We start from the raw sequence: 23,442 nt of genomic DNA on the forward strand, positions 1-23,442 counted from the left end.
GGCTTTAGCAGCAGAGACAGAAGAGGAAAATGTAGAGAGGAGGGAGTGAAAGGATGCCAGGTCCGCAGGGAGGCGAGTTTTCCTCCATTTCCGCTCGGCTGCCCGGAGCCCTGTAATCACGCTCTCCATAGCCAATGTGAGTAAGACCTTTAAACAGGTCAACATTCACAGGGGCCTAGGGCCAGATGGATTACCAGGATGGGTACTCCGAGCATGCGCTGACCAACTAGCAAGTGTCTTCATTGACATTTTCAACCTGTCCCTGACTGAGTCTGTAAGGCCAACATGTTTCAAGCAGACCACCATAGTCCCTGTGCCCAGGAACACTGAGGTAACCTTCCTAAATGACTACCGACCTGTAGTACTCACGTCTGTAGCCATGAAGTGCTTTGAAAGGCTGGTCATGGCTCACATCAACAATATTATCCCAGAAACCCTAGACCCACTCCAATTTGCATATCACCCCAACAGATCCATAGATGATGCAATCTCCAAAACTGCCCTTTCCCACCTCGACAAAAGGAACACCTATGTGAGAATGCTATTCATTGACTACAGCTCAGCGTTCAAGACCATAGTGCCCTCAAAGCTCATGACTAAGCTAAGGACCCTGGGACTAAACACCTCCCTCTTCAACTGGATCATGGACTTCCTTACGGGCAGCCCCCAGGTGGTAAGTGTAGGTAACAACACATCCGCCACTCTGATCCTCAACACGGGGGCCCTCAGGGGTGCGTGCTCAGTCCCCTCCTGTACTCCCTGTTCCCTCATGACTGCATGGCCAGGCACGACTCCAACACCATCATTAAGTTTGCCGATAACACAACGGTGGTACGCCTGATCACCAACAACAATGAGACAGTCTATAGGGAGGAGGTCAGAGACCTGGCCGTGGGGTGCCATGGGCAGCTCTCGGCTGGGTTTGAGTTTGTAATCCGTTATAGGTTGCAAGCCCTGTCACATCCGACGAGCACCAGCGCCAGTGTAGGAGGATTCGATCTTAGTCCTGTATTGAAGCTTTGCCTGTTTGATGGTTCATCAGAGGGCGTAGCGGGATTTCTTATAAGCGTCCGGGTTAGTGTCCTGCTCCTTGAAAGCGGCAACTCTAGCCTTTAGCTCAGTATGGATGTTGCCTGTAATCCATGGCTTCTGTAGTTATGGTTATGGTCCAGTTCATACATGCACCAGCAACATTAGCTGTGTGCCGTTATGTTCTTAATGATACAACATATGGTAATCATAATAATAGAGCATATGGGATCATCTTGTATCAATATCACCATATTGATCTGTGTGTTTAGTAGACATGATTGTTCTGTTTTTCTCATTACTGTGATGTTGTTGTTTCATATTATTGATATTGTATCTGAGCTGGTAATACAGTATCAGGCCCCCTAGACACACACACTGCAATCTCCTTTGTAATATGTTTACCATGTCGGGATGATTACCTTGAATACAATATTTCCTTGTTGTGGTCATCATTACAGCTTAATTGGCTTTAGAACAGTCTTCTGTAGAAAACATCAATGAACAACTTAAAAACATGTTAGATTTTCTGATTTAACAAATCCTGCGATGTTGAGTTAGAGAAGGAGAGATGAAGCTTGAGGAAAATACTAGTTTGACCTCTTGAATGAACTTTTCCATTTACACTTTTCGAGAGGATCCTTTTAAAAATGCTCAGTCAAAGACTCCCATTCCCAATTTTTCTCTCTATCTCTCATTCTCTCTCTCCATCCCTCCTCCCCTCTCTTCTGTGAGGATGATCTTCCTCCCCTTTCTACTCTTCCCCCTCCCTCCCTCCCTCCCTCCCTCCACCCTCCTCATGTTCTGTCCACTCCAGCAGCAGGTGGTGGAGTGGTACTATAGAATAGAGCTTTGTGATCGCATATCAAATGCACACAAGCAAGTGGGTACAAACACTCCCCTCCCCTAACGCACACTGCTGATTGTTGTTCTCTCCTGTTGGCTAGTATACTCCTGTGGTATTGAAACCAACCTCCTTGTCTAACAGTGAACAGAAATGTCAGCTGTCAGGAAACCACAATAGAGATGTTGTTTACTAGAGATGTTAGTGTGATTGTGGTTTGATATGGAGGATGCATGCTTTGGTTCGGATGACACACTGTGTTGGTATTCTCAGCCTAGATTGTCGCTCTGTTTCTTGTGCCTTGTGTGAAGGATTTGTCTGAAGTGACAAAACATACTTTTGATGAGTCTAATAGTCAGTGGTTTACTATCAATGTGTTTGTGTTTTAGTGTGAGTCAACATATCAACACACAAACACAAAATGAAATAAAAACGAAAATGTTCCCTCTTCAAAGCTGAGCAGGCTGGTTCCCGTGGCGATTAGATCTGTCAAAGCAACACGGGACGTTATACATAAAACTGTCACGTTAAGAAATTAAAGTGCAGCAAAGCATTTACTCATATGATTTTGAATTCATTAATACAAATTATGGCATAAGATGTGGAGGGAAATAACTCAGTGGACTCTGTTGACGATACCTCGGCCATGTTATATGATAGCATAATTCACACACAGCACATTGCTGTATGGATGTGGGATGGCTGTGGAAGTTAGCAACAATCCACAATGTTGCTATCACAATGTATTTCAAGTGATATAATATCCTCTCTTTTAATGGTAGAATCATTGGTTTGGCTATCTATAGCTGAAATTGTATTCCATATCACTGCACTTTGGCTATAAGTGTCCATTACGCACAGATCTAGGATCAGTGTCCTTGCCAAATCATAACCATTAGATGGATTAATGCAACACTGACCTTAGACCAGTGTCAAAGCAACAGTGACGAGACAGCCTATAGGGAGGAGGTCAGAGGTCAGAGACCTGGCTGTGTGGTGCCAGGACAACAACAACAGACTATTTGACCCCCCCCCCCATCTTCCTTCCTCTTTTACACCGCTGCTACTCTCTGTTGCTATCATCTATGCATAGTCACTTTAATAACTCTACCTACATGTACATATTACCTCAACTAACCGGTGCCCCCGCACATTGACCTCTGTAGCAGTACCCCCCTGAAAATAGTCTCGCTATTGTTATTTTACTGCTGCTCTTTAATTACTTTTATTTCTTATTCTTATTCGTATTTTTTTTTATTGTTAAACTGCATTGTTTGTTAAGGGCTCGTAAATAAGCATTTCACTGTAAGGTCTACACCTTTTGTATTCGGCACATGTGACTAATACAATTTGATTTGATTTGAGTGTCTAGAGGGTTTCTCTATTCCTATCAGCGCATCACTATCAGACAGATAGCCATACACCATCACTTCTCTCTCCTTGCCCAGCTCAATACACACTCCACTAGCCTCGCTTTTTACCCTGTTGCCTTTAGCCATTTATCCTGGGATGTGCACTCAACCACAGGAAGTGATATTGGATGGAAAGACTTGTTATTCTGGACCATGTGTGTGTATGCAGCGTACTGCATAGAAGTGTAACATTGGATACGATGTGGGGAGAAAAGCTTTCAGGCTATTCAGTATTCAACCCCCTCCTGCCGTACAATGTCGTAAATTACATAATTATCTTTGAGGTGTATAATCTTGGTTCTTTGAATTGCTACATAACTTCATCCTATTATCCCCCCACGTCGCTCATTACACAGCCACCGTGATTCTATATGAATTGAAAAAGCCACATAATGACACATTCACCTCAGCCTTGTCCTCATGCATAATGGTGAGCTGACTAGGTGAGTTGTCTTGAGGGGGGTTGAGGTATTCCAGCCTTTTCAGGTGTAATTCCGACGCCGCTGAGGTAACCGGCCAGATCAGCAGAGCTGCAAAGTGCTGCTTCACCTTCTTTGCTCTACCTTTTTTGCTGTTGGCACTTGATCCAACGCTCCCTCCCTTTCCCACGTTCTCTCTCCCGGGTGCTCTCTCTATCCCCTTTCAAATCATAGATTTTTCAAAGGTTCTATGAAATATTTACGATGTGTGAGCAGAGTTCTTTCTCAGGGAATTTGGGGGGGGGGGGGGGTCTTTTTGAAGGCTAGTGGTAAAAGGGAAGGGAGAGAGAGGGAGTAAGAGAGAGGGAGAGAGAGAGCAGTGGAGAGAGGAGAGAGGAAAAAAAAGAAAGAGCGAGATAAGAGCTATGGAAGCTCTCGTAGAATCGTGCCTGCAATACCAACGGTTCACTTTGAAACTACTGAATATAAATAAATAAACACATCCACTGATAAAGATCGTTATTCACTGCTGTTGTACGGCTGCATTTCCCCTTAAAGCCTCTGATCCAATCGATTCCGAGGGGATTCCGACGGCCTCAGTCTTTGAACCTGTACCCCTCGTGTTGTGTTTTTATCTTCCTCCTCCCCTCTAATTCCACATCTCTTTTGTATTTTGAAGGGTTGTTGTTTCAGATAACATTGTCTCTCGTACTTAGACGCTGTAGCACGTTAAGCCTTGAGACTGTTACTCACACAGCAAATTCTCCAGTGTTAAATCAACACTGACAGTGTTACATTTAACGCTGGTCCAGTGTCTATATGGGTCCACACTTTTCAGTGTTAAATGAACACACTGCTTAGTGTAAAGCCTTATTTGCATATTTCCTTGAGTGCCTTATCTTTTGAGTGAATTGTAGAGTTACCACCTATGACTGTTTTTGTTAGTGACAGAGACATGGTTGTTGGTGCATTCATCCATTGTTAGTCCTATGTAGTGATGGAGGAAACAAAGCTTCCTGAAGCATTTCAGGAAGCATTTCCAGCCAATTGGGTCAAAAATAGGTTCATTACTCGAGGCTTTGATCAACACAGTGTACACTAGAGGTTCCTGCTGGTCAAAATAATTTACAACAGCCAAATTATTATAGATGAGGTCGACACGCCGTAGCGAGTTCGCAGTGTAGCCTTTTGTCTTCTACCAAAACCAATACCAAACCAATCAGGTGGTTGTTTGACAAAACAAAGCTTCGGACGTCATTGATCACGTGCTTCTGATAAAGTGATACAGGTATCGGCACACTGCTTCAAACTAAACTGCTTAGCGAATTTGAAACATGCCTCAGAGCTCCGGTATCAAATGTAACATCACTAGTACTTCACCAAGTGAAAAAGTAAGGAAATATGTTGCCAATTAGATTAAACACAATACAACAAGTATTTAATAAGGCCTTATTTTGATGGCCTAGTTTTAACCTAATACAGTGACCTGAAATTCATAGTTTTCAGGCCTGCAAGTCACATAAAGATGGCTTGCAAAGTTATATAATTCCTGTTGGAATCTAGCCAGAGTGGGGATATTCAACATTTAGAAATTATTTTCACCTGCAACCTGCATTCAGAATGACTGCCGGGTTGGAAAATCAAGAAATAAGACTACCTAAACCATTTAAACTGGAACAACCGTTGCAGTAACTGGTGCAATAAGTCAAAGTAGCAGATTGGATTAGTTTAGAAAAACTATTATTTATATTTGAGTAGCATAATATTAATTAATCAATCAATGTACATGCAAAAACATAGATATTGAAACTAACAATTCAAAAATATCTACCTGCAATAGAGCATGCTGGGAAATATGTTAATGATGGATGTGGTTTTAATTTTACACTAGTTATAAACACCAACACTAGGGATATTGTACACCAATGAGTGTTAATTTAAAACTTACATAGTTAATTTAACACCTGAATCAAGACTAGAAATGTTGCACTGAAAAATTAACACTAGGTAACACTGGCCAATTTTCTTTGTAGTGAATCACAGAAGTGCTTGTGAATGCTAGAGATTCTAATGAGTTTTTGTGGTATGCGAACAGGCATGTCACTGAGACAGCAGTATAGTATGTTGGTTCAAGTATTTGGGGGCATGCTACTGTTAACCCTCTGAACATGGGTGCTCGGTTAGCAGTGAAATTGTCAAACACCTTCCCCTACTGACTTCTAACATGTGTCCTTTACACTGGGATGTTCAAATTTGGTTTATTAATTGAATACTAAATCTGATCGTTCTTCCTTCTTTCTGTCCTCAGGTGGGCGGGACCATGTACAACACGGGTCGCCATGTCTCACTGCGAATGGACAAGGAGCACCTTGTGAATATCTCTGGTGGACCAATGACGTACAGCCATCGCCTGGAGGAGATCCGGCTACACTTCGGCAGCGAGGACGGACAGGGCTCTGAACACCTTCTCAACGGACAGGCCTTCTCAGGAGAGGTATGAGGGCAAGGGACTTAGAATCAGAACTAGGTGCTGAGTTTGGTCTAGCGGTAACGCTCCTGACTATGGATCACATATGCCCCGTTGGCGGCAAGGGTTTAATCCCTGGCTTGGCCAACTGCCTATGCCCTTAAAGTAACTGTCCAGTGAAAATCTCACTTTTAAAAGTTCATATTCTGTTAACTCATACCCAAATAATGTTGTTGACTTGTCCAATACTTGTATTTGTGACCAAAGCATAAAGAGACAAAACACCCAACCTCAAACTTCTATCTCAAACAGCCTGTTTCAAAAAGGCTTGCTATTTCCTCATAGAACATGATGTCATGTTGGCTCATTGGCTGAGATGGCCAATCAGCAGTCTACTTGCGTGAATATGTTTAATGACCGGTATACGCCCACACCATTCTGTTGTTGGGATAGGCTCACACCATTCCAACACAGAAAAGCTTATTTTTAACATACCGAAGGAACATCTTTTTTGGAAGGAAAAAGATTTCCCTCATATTGTAATGAATTATTGTATTATTTTAATTATTATTTGATAAAAATCGGGAAAAACACTGGACAGTTACTTTAAATCCTTTCTGTTCCCCTCTCTCTATCCATCTCCCAATCTGTATCTTCATTTGTCCTATCATAAAAACAATACAAATTCATAAGGGGATCGGATCTCCGATCTCCCTTAAAAAATAAAGAACCAGTATCAGTAGAATTTGAAAAACATTGTCATCCAGCATCATCGATAGGATTTAGATGAGATCCAGCAGAAAACAAGCTATCTTAATTAGCGGGGTGTTTTGAAGAGGCTTCCAATCAGCTCCTGTATACTTGATCATTTTACTAAGTTCTGAGTCACTCACCACACACCACGCACACCAGCCATAATAACAATAAGCAATTTGTGGGCTAACAGAATAATTGTAGGTATGACAGGCAAATTCATTCTAATTAATTATTATCATTTATTCTCCCACGGAGGCTGGCGAGCCGATATTCAAATCCTAATAAAACAAGTGTTTAGCATACGCTGGGGCTCGGAGGGATGTGACCCGTGTAGGGGGAGGTTGGCCTCGCGCTCTGCTCGCTGTTTACCGTGTTGTTGTTTTTGCCTCGTCGCGGAGCCAGTGTTTTCACACCTCCAATGGGTTTGTTTTGATTTAATCTGTTGCTACAGAACAGAAGAAAAGAAAAGTGAGCAGTAGTTACTGGCTGCTCTTTGTTTGGTCAGCGTTGTGTTATGATTTTTGGAGTGCTGGCGAGAGAGAGGGCTCTGGAGAAATCTGGAGAGGAGCATTGGATAGCTGGGCGTTGTGATCTGAAAAAGCTATGTTCTCTTACTGCAGTAATGTATCTACACCTACAGCAAGGGGAGGAAGGGTGGGTCTACATAGTCAATGTGGTAAAGAAAGGAAACGGTGTGTGGTTTAATTGTAACTGGCTTCAGTGTTATCCTGTCAATTGAAACTATTCTTAACTTACTGTAGGATTGAGTTAGTGTACATGTGTAACATTCTCCAAATTAAACCTCAAAGCCATAGAGAGAGAGATAGAAGAGGAGGGAGGTGAGGAGAGGAAAGGTAGGTTGCACACAGACTCCCAAATCTTGCTCTTTCTGGCATGTGTTCCTCGCTTGCTTAAATAATTGCCGTCCAAAAAGACACCTGTTACACCACCCCCCACCACATACCCCCACGTCCCACCCGCTCATCCCTTCTGGAACCAAAGCCATGACTTAAAGCTCCAGCAGCAGGCTTCAAAAAAGAAATGGAGAAAATGTTATTTCGCCTACAAATGAGCAGTGGCTGTGCGTGCGTCCTTGAAATGAGAACAAAGAGGGAAAATAATCAAACTTGAAAAGCAAAACATCCATCTGAAATACCAGCCCGTGGGAGAGAGGTGGAAAGGGGGATACAGGGTGAGCTCCATTGTATTTAAAGGCATTAACACTCCAAAGTTATGGTTTTACAACTCCATCTGTATCATATAACCCATCCACCTTTCTTTCTCACATTTGTTCCGGCTTGCAGAAAATGGTGTACGTTTGACTGGTGTTGATTGTTATGGGTCTATCATTCTCAGCTACTATCTGTAAAAAGCACCCCTACACCTCTGGGCTAGGCTAATATTATGCACAGTATATGCTGTAGGGCTGGGAATTGCAAGGGACCTCACAATACGATATTATCACGATACTTAGGTGCCAATATGATATGTATTGGCCAACGTGCAATCACTGGAGAATAAACTGGATGATCTCTGTTCAAGACTATCCTACCAACGGGACATTAAAGTATGTAATATGTTATTTTTTTACCGAGTCGTGTCTGAACGACGACACGGATAATATACATTTGGCTGGGTTTTCCGTGCATCGGCAGGACAGAACAGCTACGTCTGGTAGGACGAGGGGTGGGGGTGTGTGTCTATTTGTCAATAACAGCAGGTGCGCAATGTCTAATATGAGGGAAGTCTCAAGGTATTGCTCGCCTGTGGTAGAGTACCTCATGATAAACTGTAGACCTCACTCTCTACCAAGAGCGTTTTCATCTATATTTTTCATAACCGTCTATTTACCACCAAAAACCGATGCTGGCACTAAGACCGCACTCAACAAGCTGTATAAGGCCATAAGCAAACAAGAAAATGCTCATTCAGAAGCGGTGCCCCTAGTGGTCAGGGACTTTAATGCAGGCAAATTTAAATCCGTTTTACCTCATTTCTACCAGCATGTAACATGTGCAACCAGAGAGAAAAATACTCTAGACCACCTTTACTCCATGCACAGAGACGCATACAAAGCTCTCCTTCGCCCTCCATTTGGCATAATTCTATCCTCCTGATTCTGGCTTACAAGGAAAAACTAAAGCAGGAACTACCAGTGACTCACTCAATACGGAAGTGATCTGATGACGCAGATGCTACGCTACAGGACTGTTTTTCTAGCACAGACTGGAATATATTCCGGAATTCATCCAATGGCATTGAAGAGTATACCACCTCAGTCACCAGCTTCATCAATAAGTTCATCGACAACGTCGTCCCCACAGTGACCGTATGTACATATCCCAACCAGAAGCCATGGTTTACCGGCAACATCTGCCACAAGCTAAAGGCTAGAGCTGCTGCTTTTAAAGAGCGGCACACTCCTTGAAAGCAGACGCTTCTAAGAAATCCCGAAATACCCTCAGACGAACCATCAAACAGGCAAAGCGTCAATACAGAACTAAGATTGAATCCTACGACACCGGCTCTGACGCTCGTCAGATGTGGCAGGACTACAAAGGGAAACCCAGCCGCGAGCTGCCCAGTGACGCGAGCCTATCAGACGAGCTAAATGCCTTTTACGCAACACTGAAGCATGCATGATAGCACCAGCTGTTCGGGACAACTGTGTGATCACGTTCTCCATTGACGAGGTGAGCAAAACCTTTAAACAGGTCAACATTCACATTCAAGGCCACGGGGCTAGGTGGATTACCAGGGCGTGTACTCAGAGCATGCGTGGACCAACTGGCAAGTGTCTTCACTGACATTTTCAACCTCTCCCGGACCCATTTTGAACCTCTCCCTGAATCTATAATACCCACATGTTTCAAACAGACCACCATAGTCCCTGTGCCCAAGATAGTGAAGGTAACCTGCCTAAATGACTACCACCCCGTAGCACTCACGTCGGTAGTGTGGAGTGCTTTGAAAGGCTGGTCATGGCTCATATCATCACCATCATCCCAGAAACCCTAGACCCACTCCAATTCACATACCGCCCCAACAGATCCACAGATGACGCAATCTCAATCTCACTCCACCCTGCCCTTTCCCACCTGGACAAAAGGAACACCTATGCGAGAATGCTGTTCATTGACTACAGCTCAGCATTCAACACCATAGTGCCCACAAAGCTCATCACTAGCTAAATACCCTGGCACTAAACACCTCCCTCTGAAACTCGATACTGGCCATCCTGACGGGCCGCCCCCAGGAGGTAAGGGTAGGCAAAAACACATCTGCCTCGCTGATCCTCAACACGAGCACCCCTCAGGGGTGCGTGCTTAGTCCCCTCCTGTACTTCCTGTTCACCCATGACTGTGTGGCCAAGCACGACTCTAACACCATCATTAAGTTTGCTGACACAACAGTGGTAGGCCTGATCACCGACAACGATGAGACAGCCTATAGGGAGGTGGTCAGAGACCTGGCAGTGTGGTGCCAGGACAACAACCTCTCCCTCAACGTGAGCAAGACAAAGGAGCTGATCGTGGACTACAGGAAAAGGAGGGCCGAACATGCCCCCATTCACATTGACGGGTCTGTAGTGGAGTTGGTCGAGAGTGTCCACATCACCAACAAACTATCATGGTCCAAACACACCAAGACAGTCGTGAAGAGGGCATGACAACACCTTTTACCCCTCAGGAGACTGAAAAGATTTGGCATGGGTCCCCAGATCCTCAAAAAGGTTTACAGCTGCACCATCGAGAGTATCCTGACCGGTTGCATCACCACCTGGTATGGCAACTGCTCGGCATCCGACTGTAAGGTGCTTGAGAGGGTAGTGCGTATGTCCTAGTACATCACTGGGGCTAAACTTCCTGCCATCCAGGACCTACAAACTAGGCGGTGTCAAAGGAAGGCCCAAAAAATTGTCAAAGACTCCAGTCACCCAAGTCATAGACTGTTCTCTCTGTGACCGCACGGCAAGCGGTACCAAAGCACTAAGTCTAGGTGCAAAAGGCTCCTCAACAGCTTCTATCCCCAAGCCATAAGACTGCTGAACAATTAATCAAATGTTCACCCAGACTATTTAAATTGACACCACCCCCCTTGTTTTCATACTGCTGCTACTCGCTGTTTATTATATATGCATAGTCACTTTACCCCTACCTACATGTACAAATTACCTCGACTAACCTGTACCCCTGCAAGTTGACTTGGTACCGGTACCCTCTGTATATAGCCTCGTTATTGTTTTTTTATTGTGTTACTTTTCATTTTTTACTTTAGTTTATTTAGTAAGCGTTTTCTTCACTCTATTTCTTGAACTGAATTGTTGATTAAGGGGTCGTAAGTAAGCTTTTCACGGTAAGGTGAATACCTGTTGTATTCGGCGCATGTGACAAATAAAATGTGATTTGATTTATTGCGACTCTCACGATTTTATAGGTACTGCGATTGTATTGCGATTTGATGTTCCAAACATATTGTGCACTATGTGTCTGCTGCAGAGAGACAAGACAGTTGGCTCACTTTTTAAAAAGAAGATATCAGTACCCTTTTTTTAAATTACATTTTTTATCATTACTTGGAGTCAAAGTATCAATATAATATTGCGATATGTAACTGTATTTAACTTGTTTGCTTATGGCCTTATACAGCGCGTTGAGTGTGGTCTTAGTGCCAGCATCGATTTGTGATGGGAAATAGACGGCTACGAATAATATAGATGAAAACTCTCTTGCTAGATAGTGTGGTCTACAGCTTATTATGAGGTATTCTACCTCAGGCGAGCAATTCCTTGTGACTTCTATAATATTAGACATTGCGCACCAGCAGTTATTGACAAATAGAGACACACACCCTTCCCTCGTCTTACCAGACGTAGCTGCTCTGTCCTGCCGATACACGGAGAAGCCAGCCAGCTCTATATTATACGTGTCGTCGTTCAGCCACGTCTTGGTGAAACATAAGATATTACAGTTTTTAATGTCCTGTTGGTTGGATAGTCTTAATCGTAGATCGTCCAGTTTATTTTCCAATGATTGCATGTTGGCCAATAATACAGAGTGGTGGTTTATCTACTCCCCATTTTTCTCTGTCTTTTCTTCACGCTGATGACGGGGATTTGGGCCTTGTCTTGACAAAGCAGTATATCCTTTGCGTCTGACCCGGACTATTTACATTGACCCTGTCCCACCTTTGTTTTTACACTGCTGCTACTCGTTGTTTATTTTCTATGCATAGTCACTTTATAAATTACCTCGACTAACCTGTACGAGTCAATATGTATATAGCCTTGTTATTGTTATGTAAATATCTTGTGATTTTATTAAATGTTTTACTTTAGTTTATTTAGTAAAATGTTCTTAACTCTATTTCTTGAACTGCATTGTTGGTTAAGGACTTGTGAGTAAGCATTTCACAGTAAGGTCTACACATGTTGTATTCGGCGCATGTGACAAATAGAATTTTATTTTATTTTATACAAATGTTCCCCCATCACTAATGTGCTGTGCTGGTTTGCTTTGTTCCCCTACCTAGAGCGCCTTCACAGTCAATCTGAAAATGAAACTTAATACGTGCTAAGATATTCCATATATTATTCTAAGACAAATCTGATTTATTGCGTTTCGCTATAAGCCCTCACCCTTTGGTTTCCACCTCACATGCAAGGTGTTGGTTTGGAGACCTATAATCTGTAAGGTGATGTGAACATTGAGAAAAGAAAAAAAATTTGAGTACTGTTCTTTAAATACTTTTTCTTCTTTTGCTAATTATCATTGATCACAGAATAACACATTTGCTGCTGCAGTGCAGCTCACTGGTTTAGAACTCAGGTACATTTCCTCATTAAAACCACATTAAGTACTTGTAAAACGTGAATAAAAACTAAATCCGAATGCACTCCTTTCCGTCATGTGCATTCTAACATTCTAACATTCTAACCATTTGAATCTCAGAGTTACTTCTCAGTTGGAGAATGTTTATTAGTTTATTTTCTAACAGAACAACAAAGTGATTAGGGGCCATGCTGATTTAATGAGAGAGAGAGAGAGAGAGAGAGAGAGAGAGAGAGAGAGAGAGAGAGAGAGAGAGAGAGAGAGAGAGAGAGAGAGAGCTGTGCCACACTGAACTTGTCTGTGTGTTAGCTTTATGAGACTACAACCCAATTCATCCAGAGGAAGAGGGAGGGGGGAGAATCAGTTCCAGGCCAGCACCTTTCACTCTCTCTGTTAGCACTGTCCACCTCTCTTCCGCTATCGACTTGCTGTCTTCATATTTCCCCAAACCTGGGCCTAGTCCAGCCATCACACCATAAAGAGCCTTCCAGAGCCCCACTCCAGAGCAACACTGTCTGGGCACGCAACCCTGACACCTCTTTCTCCCTCGTTTTCTCTTGTCACTCTTTCACATACATACACTCTCTTTCTTTCTCTCTCTCTCTCTTAGTCTCTATGTCTTATTCTCTTTCTTTCTCTCCAACCACTCTCTCTTTCTCTCTCCTCTAGGCCCTGCCAGAGTCTCTCTGGCTCTCATGATAACAGGCAGAACACATGGGGTTAGAGTGGGAAACTAATGGCTGATGACAGGAACTTTACCATTTGCTGTTTCTTTGTGGTCATGCATGCCTGTGTGTGTGTGTAAGGTCATGGTTATTATTTTACTCTTTTACCCCGTCCTTTGTCTGTTTCTCTCCCCTTTCACTCTTTTTCTCTCATTCCCTGGCATTACTACTTTCCCAGCCCTCCAGTCTGTCTGTGATGTAACTCCTCTACAGCTCACCCAGGCCTTCACCTCTCACAAACTAAACTTTCTACCAATCTCCTGCTGGGGGAGCCTCTCTTCTCTCTCTCTCTCTCTCTCTCTCTCTCTCTCTCTCTCTCTCTCTCTCTCTCTCTCTCTCTCGCTCTCGCTCTCGCTCTCTCTCAAATCAACATGGCTCCTAATCACCTTGATTATTTTTATAGTTGAACTGTCGCTCTGCGGCTCCCCGTTAGAGTTCTGCTTAATTACTATCCTCCGACAATTTGTTTATTTATATTGCTGCCTGCCACCATGCCAGGGAAGGGGGAAAGGAAGAGGGAGAAAGATCTGGAAAAATGTCAACTTCTTAGTTATTTGTAATCAGATCAGGAATGATTCATTTGTAGTTGACATAATATATAATATTACATTCAAATAAAGATAATATGATGTCCTCATATCCAATTCTGTATTCAAACATGCATCGGACTACCCCATAAGTAGCCTACTCTTTATGGTGTGATGTAAGATGGAAGGGGGCTGAAACATTTGAGAAATTATTATATTACGACTAGAGACTCAGACAACAACCAAACACGGACTCAAGGTACAGCAACAAAACCGCTAACTCAAGAAAGACTGAGGAGAGGTCAGGGAGAATGTATGGGGTAGAATCAACTTCTGAATACCCTTTGTTTATCTGCAAACACACAGCATCTTTCCACTTAGTGCAAGATTCAAGAGAAGTAGAAAATATGTGAACTTTCTCAGCAGTTCCTTTGGGTTTCAGAGACATTTGGTGAAAGACAGTGTGGGCTTCTCTTTGAATAGTTATTGTATAGGTCACAAGTTGAGCTAGCTGTGCATAGACACAGCCCACATAAACTCATCATTAAGAACCTGTAGAACCATAAAGGTGTGGGTAGAACTTTACTGACACCTTCCTCGACACGACTTCAAAAGGCTGACAAAACAGAAGATATGAGCAGTGGAAGCCAACCAACCCTGGTCCCTGAAGAGTTTGTAGGTGTGAAGTGCGTTTGTTTAAGACATAACTGATTCGTCTTTGCTCAGCACAACTTTATTATGTGGAAAAAGCTATGTTAGTGCTGGGCTTGAACAGAAGCCTCTACACTGGAGCTTCTCAAGACCAGACCTGATGACCATCAATACAGTCTATATGTGTGAGGCCACTTGAGAGAGATGTTTTCCTGACATTTGTTTTTTCATCTCCAGGTTCAACTTATACACTACAACCACGAGCTGTATACCAACTACACAGAGGCAGCCAAGAGCCCCAACGGACTGGTCATAGTGTCTATATTTATGAAGGTGAGTATGACATTCTCACTTCTCCAACTTTGACCTCACAATGGGCCTCAATGTATCAATTGTGAGAAGCCTGAATTTGTACGTAAAGTCTTCTTCACATGAACGCGTGAAAAGACAAATAGAGACTATTATGCATCAAAGATAATTATTTTCAAAGAAACTACAGTGTGATTTAACCGAGGACATCCATTCGAGTTGTGAATAGGCTCCTGTGGATTTACCTGCGGGCTAATTAACTTGGCATAGTGTCACGTTGCATCAGTTCCAGATTCAGTGTAATTATCGCTCAGATATGGGCAAAAGATAGATCTTGTTATAAATACAAAATACCAAACAGACCAATGTATCATAATCGAATACAAGATACTTTTGCAAAGTATTGTATCTAGATAAAATGCAGCTATTTTAGGTATACATTAGCAAGTAGACTGTAACGAAAACATTTTTTACTTGCTATGACTGGTAGCTTAGCAGGTAGAGTAGGGAACTGTAGAACATTCTGGGTCGTGAGGGAATGAGGTCCAATCCTGTGAAACCACACTCTTTGCAGCACTGTCGTTCAAATAATGTGTTTTAGTTAGTATAGTATAAGCTTCTGTCTTAAGCATCCTAAATAATGCCATAGATTCCGTTTTTGAAGAATAGTAAACTTCAAAGCAAAAAAGGGAAGAATGATGTAAGATGGAAACCTGGCATTCCAACTGATTATAGGCTACTAAAGACAACAAGTTATCGCTGCCCCATGGTAGTTTTGATAAAAACAGTAAACAAAAAACATCAATCTGATAACCACACGCTGCTATTTATTGCTGACCAGCACACGTCACTAATATGCATTGTGAACAGATAATGAAGCTTTGAATAATGAACCGTTTTCTTCACAATTTGGTGAAAGCGTCAGTTTCCCAACACTAGTGTTTATTAGTTACGTTGAACCAGGTCTCCTAGCTCTGGAACGGCTGGAGGTCCCCGAGGAGAGAATTGAGAACTACTAACTTAATCAACCGTTCTCAATTAACGTGATTTTTTTCTCACAAAACACAGTCACTGGCCATAGAGGTATATATCATGCATAACACAACAGATTAGATCAACTGGCATGACAATCTCACTCACAGTTGCACAAAAAGAGCTGTGACCAAACCACGGCCAAAAATATTTGAATAAGCCACATGTGTAGTGGTAGAAGTTATAATTTGAGCAGTCACCAAATGTAATTACATTTTTCATGTACACACCCACACACACTCCCACCACTATAACAGACAGAGAGGTACATCATCCTGAAATCAATCAACACTTCACCCTCTCATCCACTCCAGTCCTTCTCAGCCTGACCCTCCCTGGTAATGATGCCAAACTCCAGCCATCTTGAAGGAGCTTGTTTAACTAAGGCTCTCAGACGAGTCCTGTCTCATTGTTATAGCCGCTGAAGAGATGGGAAGTGAGGCTGTCCTTCAATATCGCAGGAACCAATTTCTGGTTTCCAGGGGACCATTCACACCTGTGCACACACCGTGTTACCCTTTCAGGGACTCAGACTGGCAGTAAGGGTTTCCTTCGGTCGTCAGTGTCCTAAGCTGCCATTAGAAATGACAATTGGGGACTGTAAATGTGTGGGATCACCTGTGGAAACAGTCTCACAATGGAGGAGGTCATAGTGAAGCTGTGGAGATAGACACTACATGGAGTTTGAGTCACCTTCATCATGGGCCATATCTACCTGGCAAAGTTTTGTCAATCGTAATTGACTATCTAGGTTGTGACGTTGTTGAATTGACGTAAAGCCATATTGTTTTACTTTTCCTTCACACATTAGAGAGTACTCTCTAGTTACATGCTGCAGAATACCCCCTAGGTGCTTTCTCCAATAAATATGTTCAGAGAGACTCCATGCAAATCTGTTTAGAGACAGAGAGAGGCTGCATGCCTCCAGAGCAGGTCAAAAAAGGAAGTATTTTGCAATGTTGCGACGAGAGACATCCATTTCTTTTTCATCACTTTGCCACCAAGACATCTTGACAATTAGAATTGTGAGGAGGAGTGCATATGGAGGACGGGCTAGGATGCTGGGGCTGGGGACAAAGAGGGCTCATCTTTAACTGAGTGTGTTCCAAGCTGACTGTGGACACCTGGGTCTTTAGACTGCAGCTAGGGTACTACAGGACAGCTAAAAGCAGCTCAGGGCCAGCTAGCACATAATGTTCTGAGAACCATATTGTCCTTAGAGCTTGGTGAGAGAGAGAACATGTGTTCAGAGAACGTGTTCAGAGAACATTAAGAAACAGTGTTAATTTGTTGGAATTTCAGTACTTCAGCATAACATTTTCTGCAGGTTTTTTCATGGTTCTATTTAAAGTCATGTTCTCAGAACATTAAGCAAACACAAGAAGACATAAGTAACTAGGGCTGTAACGGTACACGTATTGATACCAGACTGTTCGGTATGGGGACTTCGGTTCGAACTGTGAACCAGAATGAATACATCATAAAAAATTAACACTAAGCAGCCCACGCTGCATTGTATCCCATTGCCTCGTGAGTAGATCTGAGCTGAAAAAACACCAGGCTATTCCATTAAAACTACTACAGCCTATGCACATGTTGCAATCAAAATTCGAATCTTAGCTGTCGGAATTCAAATGATCCTTTTGTGAGGTTCAGCAGGGAACAGTAGATGGCAAGGGGTGGGATCGATAAACCAGATTTGAAGGATCCTCCATTATCGTTTAAATCTCCAGTTTGGGAACATTTTGGCTTCACAGTCGATTACAACGACGATGGACAGAGAGTTGTGGATAAAAAGTTTATAGTATGTTCTCCACTGCTCAATGAAAATAACTTATGCAGAGTGGCGCATGTAGCTTGTTGTTGTTGTCGGCCAATCACAAGTCATCAAAGCACCACTACAGTTATAAAGCCTCTGTGTGTGGCAAAGCAAGTTAGGAGATTATCTCATCAATGGAAGATGGATGTAACCACGCCAGCCCAGGATCTCCACATCCGGCTTCTTCACTTGCAGGATCGTCTGAGATGGGGTGGGGGGTGCTGAGGAGTATTTCTGTCTGTAATAAAAATAAAAAAACTAATTCTGATTGGCTGGGCCTGGCTCCCCAGTGGGTTGGCCTGGCTGTCAAGTGGGTGGCCTATGCCCTCCCAGGCCCAGCCATGGTTGCACCCCTGCGCAGTTGTGAAATCCATAGATTAGGGCCTAATGAATTTATTTCAATTGACTGATTTCCTTATATGAACTATAACTCAACGAAATCTTTGAACTTGTTGCATGTTGCATTCATATTTTAGTTCAGTATAGGTAAGATCTTGTTATCATGGAAAGGATAATACCTGTCTATTTGTGGGAAAATCCTTTACCTATTTGCTTATGGCCCTTCCTACACCTATCAATTTGATTTTTAAATTAAAAGAGCAAAAAATATTCAATTTTATTTGGAACACCAAGTCAGACAAAATTAAACGGGCCTATTTATAAAATGAATAATTATTCGGCAGGCAGAAATGATTAGATATTAAATCATTAGACCTCTCACTAAAGGCTTCAGTCAAAGCTATACCTAAATCTGAACTGGTTCTCTAGCAGAATAGTAAGAATGGCTCACCCGTGTTCAAGAATGGCCTTTTTCCCTTTATTCAGATTACAACCTCTCACTTTCGGTAATTTGAAAATGTTATAATTTCCAAAATATTGCTATTTTTAAAACATGCCATAGAAAGTTGGTTGCAATTTCAGTTTAATCCACCAGAAGACAGAACAAATATTACAACAAATATTAAAATATACTTATTTTTCTTGTAAAAATATACTTATTTTTCTTGTAATCTTTGTAAATGATATCATAAATAGGACTGGTGGAGTTGTCACAATGCAGCTAACACAAATAAATAGAAATGTCTGCTCCATCCAAAATTACAACCAACTAATTGCAGCATTACTGCAAAAATGGAAGAGGCAAGTGGAAGGGGGAAAAAGTTAGGAACTTATCTGTCGGCTCTGCATTAAAGACCAAAATTGGTTGAAGAAAATTGTGATAAAAAGAAAGTATACCAGTTTCATTTAAGGACCAAAAAATTGACAGCAAAATAGTTGAGAAAAGATTTTCAATGTTCCGGTTTCATGGCACATGGTTTATGTGCCGTGGTTTACTGATACAAAAAAACGGCGCTGGATTCAAAACTTTGAGTTTTTAAATGTAAACTATTATACAATATTCCTGCAACCAATATAATGTTATATATATGGGAAATACAACCATCCCAACTCTACACATTGTGCTGCGAAGAGACAGAATCATTAGATAATTTGTTTTTGGTACTGTTTTTGGTCTCAGGTTCAGGAATGGCTGGAATTGCAACAAAGTTCAGGAATTGCAACATTTACCTGGAGTTAACTCTGCAAATAGCACTACTGGGCATAGTCTGAAAAGTCATAGTCAATCGATCAATAATATAATATTACTCTTAGCAAAAATGCTTCTTTAATTTACAATCTGTAGAAATGATGAGAATAGAAAGTTTCAGAACTTTTGTGAAACAGCAGAGTTGAAAATGTATGGCATATAGAAAGCAAAACTGCATGGTCTTCAGAGATGGGAGGGGTTGAGTGGAGCTGAAGGATGGGACTAAAAACAAACAAAAGATAACTAATGTAAAATATACTGTGTCCGTAAAATGTATATAGTATGTATGAGCTGGAAGTAGAAGCCTAAGTGTTGTTTCCCAATACTTTACTCCAATTAGGGGATGAGAGGTAGGGTTTGGGAAAAATAATAGAGGAAAATATATAAAAAATATATACAATATACAGTATACAGTCAAAAGTTTGGACATGCCTTCTCATTCAAGGGCGTGCAAAGCTGTCATCAAGGCAAATGGTGGCTATTTGAAGAACCTCAAATATAAAATACATTTTGATTTGTTTAACACTTTTTGGGTTACTACATGATTCCATGTGTTATTTCATAGTGTTGATGTCTTCGCTATTATTCTACAATGTTGAAAACAAAGAAAGACCCTGGAATGAGTAGGTGTGTCCAAACTTTTGACTGGTACTATATATATATATATATATATATATATATATATGGGGTATTGGAACTGATGCAGACAATTACATTGATAGAAGCCACAATCTATTTGCAATATTAAAGCTGATCCACTCCCTAACAAAATAAAGCCAAGTAAAGGTGTTGACCCTCTACATCTATCAAGACAACTGGAGCACTGGCCTAGCCACTCTTAAATATCACCTGGGCAAGCGCAGGTGAAACGCCTTCCGACTAACGAAATGGACAAGCCAGCACAGGTGTAACACATACTGACTAACAAGGTGACACCAATCGGTGCGCCCAACCTGCTAAAGTGATATACAGTACGTGCTAAAGTCAAACCTTAGAAAATAAATGGAAAAACCGAAGCCTGTAACAGTGACTCTCTCTTCTCTTGTATTCCAGATTGCAGAGACTTCAAATGCGTTCCTGAATCGAATGTTGAACAGGGACACCATCACAAGAATAACATATAAAAGTAAGTAGAAATGCACATGTAGACTATAACGGAAAACACATTGGAAAGTCAAAGAGTAGCTTCAGAGTCTGCAGTAAACAGTTCCTTCCTCCAGAAGGCTATCAGGCAGAGGAAACTAGGGCTGCTGGATAGCCATATTGGAAATGGCTGCTGAGATCATCTGGGGCAATGGTTGAGAAGAGAGGCCCATAATTGGATTAATGGGATTGAGAAGAGACTGAATAAACACAGTGACCCCCAGTGGATTGGAGGTCTCAGAAGCTGTCATAAACACACACACACACACAGCCCCCCCCCCCCCCCCACGCACACACACACACACACCACACACACACACACACACACACACATACACACATATACACACACATATACACACACACACATATATACATACATACGTACACACACACACACCGCCCCCTCAACCTCAGGAGTCCTCCGGCATACCCATCTCTCAGCCTGCAGCTCTGCTTGCCCAGGCCATGTAATTTTCAAAGCCCTCTCCACGCACCCACACACATGCACACCCACACACACAGCATCCGAATGGAATTATTAATGCCTACGTGGCTACCAGAGATGTGTGATAACAGAGCGGGAGTAACAGGACTGCAGGGGCAGATTTAGTGAGGTGGTAATGGAATAGAACATGATTGATGTTCACAGATTAAGGATTGGCTTTTTTGTTTTTCTTTACCTTTCAGGATGTCTATATCTTACCTGTAGGGTAGGGGCTGGTGAGCATGCTGATGTTTGTTGTTCTAGTCTAGATAGATACGCTGTGTGAATGTGAATAGCATCTAAAGTCCTAGTGCCAGTCTACATTAGCATAGAGGGAGCAGCTACTGTGACCTCGTCACAACAAACAAAGTGCAGTTGGCTCCCATTTATTATAAACTGAAACCACAACAGATGACAACATATTGAGAGTGTGTTAGCGGAGTGTGGAGAGATAGAGAGGGAGAGACCAAGGGAGAGATGGAGACAGAGATGGAAAGAGAGAGCGAATGATGGAGAGAGGGATGGACAGACAGAGAGAGCGAGGAGGGGAGAGCGAGAGAGAGATGCAGTAATTCTAATTACATTCCTGACGAGAGAAGTACTTTGCATAAAAGGGGTTTGTGATGCAGTCTGCTATACCAACAGCCTGTCAAGCAGTTGGAGGGTAACCAGCTCAATGTGAAATGAGCAATCTGCAAAACTTGTACATGCAAATGACAAACATACTGGTTAGAGTGGATGTAATGTAATATGTTTTGAGACTGGAAGACAAATATGTAATGTAAATTCAAAACAAAATTAGCTTGAGAGGACATGAAATGTGATTGATACAAGTAATCAATACAGTGTTCTACAATTCTGGAACTAGGGACTCACAGGAGGTGCAGGGTTTTGTTCCAGCCTAGCACAAATGCATCTAATTCAACTAATAAGTGCTTGTGTTGGACCTGTGCTAGGACACAAGCATGCTCACTCTGTAGCTCTCCAGGCCCAGGACTGAAGAAATCTGCTATAATGACATATTAAGAAGTTTTATTGAATTCTAACCTGTCTATCTTGCCCATCTCCAGATGATGCGTATCTACTGACGGGCCTGAACATCGAGGAGATTTACCCAGAAACCTCTAGTTTTATCACGTACGACGGGTCCATGACCATCCCGCCGTGCTTTGAGACGGCCACGTGGATCCTGATGAACAAGCCAGTGTACATCACACGGATGCAGGTCCGTCTCTAAAGTAGCTCCTTACTGCTTAGATACACTCTTAGAAAACAAGTGTTCTTTGGCGAGGGACAGGGTTCTACCAAGAACTGTTTTCATCCTAAGAACCATTTTTTAAATAAAGTGTATTTACCTCAGTGTTTAAAATTTAACATCAGGAGTTTGAGTAATCTGATCTAAAAAGACAGATGTGAGAATGTTTTAAACTGTACCTATGGGAATATTTCTGCAAGAATCAGGTATTCCCATTTTACATATACAGTACTGACATAGTTGATATCTTTGCCATTTCTTTCTTTCAAATAAGTATTTTCTGTGATTTTATTGAGCAGAGAATAGGAGAATAGAAGGGAGTCTAAGTGAACTAACTCTGTAGGTAGTGTAAAAGAACCCCAGTGTTGGTGTTAATAACCAGAGATGAGTGTAATTGTGTCATTTTTACTCTTTCTAGAGAAAAACACTCAAAACCACGCCCATCATTTTTACAAGCATGCTTTATTGCAGGTTCATTTTCAGAATTGGTTGTTTCAACATCTGTATTTTTGCATGGACATTGATTGGTTGGTTAATCTTATGCTACACGAAGATAAATAACATCTACATTTTTATCAACTAATCCAATCTGTTAGCAGTTGGACTTATTGCACCCGTTACTGAGATGGTTGTTCCAGTTTAGATGATTTAGGTAGTCTCCGTTAGCAATCTTCTCTATCCTAACAGTCAGTCTGAATGCAGGTTGCGGGTAATTAAACGTTTAAATTGTTGTATATCCTAACTCTGGTTGGATTCCAATAGGAATCACACAACACTTTCAAATCAAATTTTATTTTATTGGTCACATACACGTGTTTAGCAGATGTTATTGCGGGTGTAGTGAAATGCTTGTGTTTCTAGCTCCGACAGTGCAGTAATATCTAACAAGAAATATCCAACAATTCCACAACATATACCTAATACACTCAAATCTATGTAAAGGATTGGAATTAAGAATATATCAAATTTGCGACCAAGCTTTAACTTCTTGACTGACGTCTTGAGATGTTGCTTCAATACATCCACTTCATTTTCCACCTCATGATGCAATCTATTTTGTGAAGTGCACCAGTCCCTCCTGCAGCAAAGCACCCCCACAGCATGATGCTGCCACCCCCGTGCTTCACGGTTGGGATGGTGTTCTTCGG

At 42.0% G+C, this 23,442-nt stretch overlaps 1 protein-coding gene across 4 annotated transcripts in view; it reads left to right on the top strand.

The window, feature by feature from the left end:
* The window catches only part of ca10a (carbonic anhydrase 10 (inactive)a), a 321,449-nt gene that overhangs the window by 293,422 nt on the left and 4,585 nt on the right, over positions 1–23,442 (top strand). For all 4 annotated transcript variants that reach the window (XM_082970470.1, XM_045710262.2, XM_045710259.2 and 1 more), the window contains 4 exons: positions 6,013–6,198; positions 14,899–14,994; positions 20,463–20,535; positions 22,110–22,264. In XM_082970470.1, coding sequence (XP_082826596.1) covers positions 6,013–6,198; positions 14,899–14,994; positions 20,463–20,535; positions 22,110–22,264 — 510 coding nt within the window. The remainder of the gene's footprint in view (positions 1–6,012; positions 6,199–14,898; positions 14,995–20,462; positions 20,536–22,109; positions 22,265–23,442) is intronic.

Source organism: Salmo salar, chromosome 28, assembly GCF_965601325.2.
Source record: "Salmo salar chromosome 28, fSalSal1, whole genome shotgun sequence".
Classification (NCBI taxonomy): Eukaryota; Metazoa; Chordata; class Actinopteri; order Salmoniformes; family Salmonidae; genus Salmo; species Salmo salar.